The following is a 4,588-nucleotide window of genomic DNA, read 5'->3' as shown; positions in this document are numbered from 1 at the left end:
ATGGTGGGCACGCCGGGGTCCGGGCAACTGGGTTGCTTCTCGGCAAACCAGATCGTCCTGAACGGCGCCTGGCGGAAGGGTGCGTTCATTTCGTCCTACGCCGTGCCCATGTTCTTCCTGCAGGTCTGCGTCTTCGTCAGCCTGGCGCGGCTCCTCGCGTATCTCATCAAGCCCCTCGGGCAGCCCAAAATCATCGCTGAGATCCTGGTACGATCGAATCCGAAACTCATTAAAATTAATTGCTCTGCTAGCTAGCCATCTGCATGTCAACGTCAACAATATCCCAAAGCTCAGATAAATTTTGTACGTTTTTACCTTGACATATATTATACTAGTGAAATACCCGCGCAATGCTGCGGATCTAAAATATTTTTACAATAATTTTATTTTTTTTAATATTTTTATATAATTTTATAAGTCTAATTATTAATTAAATAAAAATTATATAAAAATAATTTAATAGTTAAATNTTGATTAACTGTCTTCATCATAAATGAATTAATCTTCCTGACATAGAGAGCCAAGAAGAAGAAGAAGGGGCACATAATAAGAAAAGAAAGAAGAAGGAAAAGAAGGCGCAAAGCGCGACCGATCGAGGTTGATCGAGGCGGTCGCCATGGTGGGCACGCCGGGGTCCGGGCTGGGTTGCTTCTCGGCAAACCAGATCGTCCTGAACGGTGCCTGGCGGCGGGGTGTGTTCATTTCGTCCTACGCCGTGCCCATGTTCTTCCTGCAGGTCTGCGTCTTCGTCAGCCTGGCGCGGCTTCTCGCGTATCTCATCAAGCCCCTCGGGCAGCCCAAAATCATCGCTGAGATCCTGGTACGATCGAATCCGAAACTCATTAAAATTAATTGCTAATTGCTCTGCTAGCTAGCCATCTGCATGTCAACGTCAACAATATCCCAAAGCTCAGATAAATTTTATACGTTTTTACCTTGACATTATATATATATATATATATATAGTTTGATCTTTTACCTGCTGTGTCTTCCATGTTTACAACTGCATTTAATCGTCTTGCATGTGTTGCGTATGTTGATCTTTTGGATCTTTAAGTTGGGCTATATATGATTTTGAGTTGACGGAAAAAAAATAAATAAAAGGGCAGGTCGGGATTCTCTTGGGTCAAAGTGGTCTCGGCAGGATATCGAATTACGACAAGTACATGCTTCCAAAGCACGAATACATGGTGCTGGAGACGGTATCCAACCTAGCCATGATATACTTCGTCTTCCTGGTGGGCGTCAAGCTCGACATGAGATACATGAAGGGTCTGGGCAGGAAGGTGGCGGCGGCCGCCACCGCCAGCACCGTCCTCACCTTCGCCGCCACCGTCTCGGCCGTCTACCTTTTCGGCCTGCAGCCGGTGCCGAAGGACCTCGACGGCGGGTCGTTCCCGCGGCCGACGTTCGTCGTGTTCGTCGCCGCCGTCCTCACCGTCACCGCCTTCCCCGTGCTCGCGCGCCTCATCGCGGACTTCAAGATCCTCAGCAACGACACCGGCCGGCTCGCGGTCCTCGCGTCCATCGCCAACGTGACGGCGTCGTGGGTGATCCTGGCGACCGGGCTGGCCGTGACGAACCCCAAGAAGGGCTGGCGGGTGGGCGCGTACGTGCTGCTCTCGACGGCGGCTCTCTTCGCCGTCTTCTTCCTGGCCGTGCGGCCCGTGATGAGCTGGGCGCTGCGGCGGCTGCCCGAGGGCGAGCGCGTGAGCAACGGGGTCGTCGGCGTCATCCTGGTTGGGACGGCGGTGGCGGGGGTGCTGACGGAGATGATCGGGATCCACGCGATGACGGGGGCGTTCCTCTTCGGGCTCGTGGTGCCGACGGGGCCGGTGGCGGCGGCGCTCGTCGACCGCACCGAGGAGTTCCTGGTGAACCTGCTGCTGCCCGTGTTCTACATCCACGCCGGGATGAGGTTCAACGCGCAGGTGCTCTGGAGCCCGGACCTGCCGCAGAACAAGTGGCCGGCTGGGTGGAAGCCGCTGCCGCACGAGGGCTTCTACTTGGTGCTGATCATCGCCCTCGCCAGCGCGTGCAAGGTGCTGACCGGCCTGCTCGTCTCCTTCTTCTTCTCCACGCCCGTCTCCGAAGGGCTCACGCTGGGTTTCCTCCTCTCTATCAGAGGCCCCGTTGAGATAATGCTCCTTGGAGTTGGCTATGAAAAGCAGGTACGTGTGAATTCGCATGTGCGGTGCAGATCGATTCTCTTCTCAAGCAGAGAATTAGCCATTTCCTACGTACTCAATTAATTTCTAAATAGTTACTCAAATTTCACATTACGCTGTAGCTTTTGAATCGTACGTGAATTTAAGGCAGTATCGGTGGTGAATTGGATTAGATAGGAGCGCGCTTTTTTTATATAACTTCTGTTTACATGATATATATTATACTAATTAAGATTTATAAGGATTTTTTTTTTTTTTTTTTTTTTTTTTTTTTTTTTTTTTTTTTTTTTTTNCCCAATTTGCACTTTGATATCATTATTATAGCATAAAAGTAGAGGATGTTGCACTTAATTCCATCACTACGCTGTATTTCATGATGACAGACAAAACCTCACGGACATGGTGATGTGCATGCACTACTTTATTCCAGTGGCATGCTTTATCACTGGTATGTTTATTTGTAAATTTTTAGCTCCATTTTCTTTAGTTTTTGGATTTTTTTTTTTTTTTTTTTTTTTTTTTTTTGCAGGAGCTAATCTAATAAAGAAAAGAAATTTATTAGACATGTATATAAGTAAATGGTTAAGAACACTGATCATCGACTTGGTGGATTTTTTTTTCTTTTTTTTTTTTTGTTTTTCCAAAAGAGCAATGCTATATCTAATTAATTAACGAGCAATTTTTGGGTTGTAGTAGCCTAGGCCCTAGCTCTTACAACATGTTCACGCTGCATGTGTTGCAGATTTTATCTGCGAAGGTGTACAACGTACTGCTGCTCGGAGTTCTGGTGGTGACGGCGATAGCTTCGCCGGCGGCGCTGTTCACCCACCGCCCCCCGCGGCGCCACGTCGCCTACAAGCGGCGGAACCTGCAGCGCTCGAAGCCCGACGGCGAGCTCCGGATGGTGGCGTGCGTGCACACGAACCGCAACGTGCCCTCCATCATCAGCCTCCTGGAGATCTCCAACCCGACGAAGCGGTCGCCGATCTTCGTCTACGCCCTCCACCTCATCGAGCTCAGCGGCCGCGCCTCCGCCATGCTCATCGTCCACAACCCGATCCAGACGAAGCCCGGCGGCCACCACCACCGCAGGGCCGGCGCCTCCCGCGGCGGCGGCGGCGGCGGCGGGCAGCAGCAGAGCGAGCAGATCATCACCGCCTTCGAGAACTACGAGCAGCACGCCGGCGGCATCTCCATCCAGCCGCTGACCGCCGTCTCCCCCTACTCGTCCATGCACGAGGACATCTGCAGCATCGCCGAGGACCGCCACGCCGCGCTCATCGTGCTCCCCTTCCACAAGGCCCACACCGTCGGCGGCGACCTCGAGACCATCAACCCCGGCATCCAGTCCGTCAACCAGAAGGTCCTCGCCCACGCCCCCTGCTCCGTCGCCATCCTCGTCGACCGCGGCCTCGGCGCCGGCGCCGGCGCCGCCAAGTACGCCGGCCCGACGACCGCGAGGCGCTCGCCTACGCCTGGCGGATGGCCGAGCACCCCGGGGTCACGCTCACCGTCGTCCGCTTCCTCCCGGGCGCCGACGCCGCAGGCGCGCAGTACTCGGCCTCGCCCCTGTCGGGAGCCAGATCGTCGGACGCCTCGGCGCCGATGGCCGCGGCGGCGGCGGCGGGGGCGGTGGCGGAGGAGGACGTGGAGCGACTGCTCGACGACGAGTTCGTGAACGAGTTCCGGCTGAAGAACGTGGGCGCGGAGACGGTGGTGTACGCGGAGAAGGTGGTGAACAACAGCGAGGAGACGGTGGGGGCCATCCGGTCGATGGAGACGATCCACGACCTGTACGTGGTGGGGCGAGTGCGCCGAGCTGGGCCCGATCGGCGACCTGCTGGCCTCCTCGGACTTCAAGGCGACCGCGTCGGTGCTGGTGGTGCAGCAGTACATCGTGCACGGCTTCGCCGGGGGCGCGTCGGAGCAGCCGGCCGCGCCGGATAGCCCCAGGCAGTCGGTGCTGCAGTACCTGAGCAAAGCAAACCACAGGGCCTCGCGCCCTGCTGCCGCAGTTGACGCCGGATGGAATGGAGCGGGCTATCGCTCCTGAATTCTCACAACTGCTGTCCACAAAATGTCTGCTACCTAGTTTTGATTAATCTTCTTCTTTTTTTCTTTTCTTTTTTTTTTTTGTTTTCTCATCTCCAAAGTTCGAAAATTTTGAGCTTGCCTTTGATTTGTGGATGCAATTATTAAAATCGAAAAGCGGAATTCAGTGGGGTTTTGCGTTGCCTTTTCTACATGGGCTGCAGCCTTATTCGCAGGAGATTTAAGTTTGCACGGTTGGAGATTGTGTGGAAGCGAGATAAATGATGAAAAGATGGTGGGATTGTCGAATCACTTCGGATCAAAAAAGGTGGAAATCTCCATTCGAGTCAAGGGCGATGAAAGGTCGTGTGAGAGGACAGCAATATCGA

The 4,588-nt window shown here is 53.8% G+C and overlaps 1 protein-coding gene across 1 annotated transcript; it reads left to right on the top strand.

Moving 5' to 3' along the window:
* On the top strand, positions 1 to 4,221 carry LOC109716797 (cation/H(+) antiporter 15-like). The gene is made up of 6 exons (XM_020242379.1): positions 1 to 207; positions 737 to 820; positions 1,110 to 2,171; positions 2,911 to 3,531; positions 3,615 to 3,923; positions 3,979 to 4,221. The coding sequence occupies exons 1-6, from the start codon at positions 1 to 3 to the stop codon at positions 4,219 to 4,221; spliced, it is 2,526 nt and encodes an 841-aa protein (XP_020097968.1).

The sequence above is a fragment of the Ananas comosus genome, linkage group 1, assembly GCF_001540865.1.
Source record: "Ananas comosus cultivar F153 linkage group 1, ASM154086v1, whole genome shotgun sequence".
NCBI lineage: Eukaryota > Viridiplantae > Streptophyta > Magnoliopsida > Poales > Bromeliaceae > Ananas > Ananas comosus.
Note: the sequence above shows the minus strand (reverse complement) of the source record. Positions and strands in the feature narration are given on the sequence as shown.

What these genes read in the sequence shown, in the direction of transcription:
- LOC109716797 (XM_020242379.1), top strand. Translation starts at nt 1, where the DNA reads ATGGTGGGCACGCCGGGGTCCGGGCAACTGGGTTGCTTCTCGGCAAAC. An exon ending in AAATCATCGCTGAGATCCTG is followed by an intron (nt 821 to 1,109) that starts GTACGATCGAAT and finishes ATAAAAGGGCAG; the next exon opens with GTCGGGATTCTCTTGGGTCA. An exon ending in TCCAGTCCGTCAACCAGAAG is followed by an intron (nt 3,532 to 3,614) that starts GTCCTCGCCCAC and finishes CAAGTACGCCGG; the next exon opens with CCCGACGACCGCGAGGCGCT.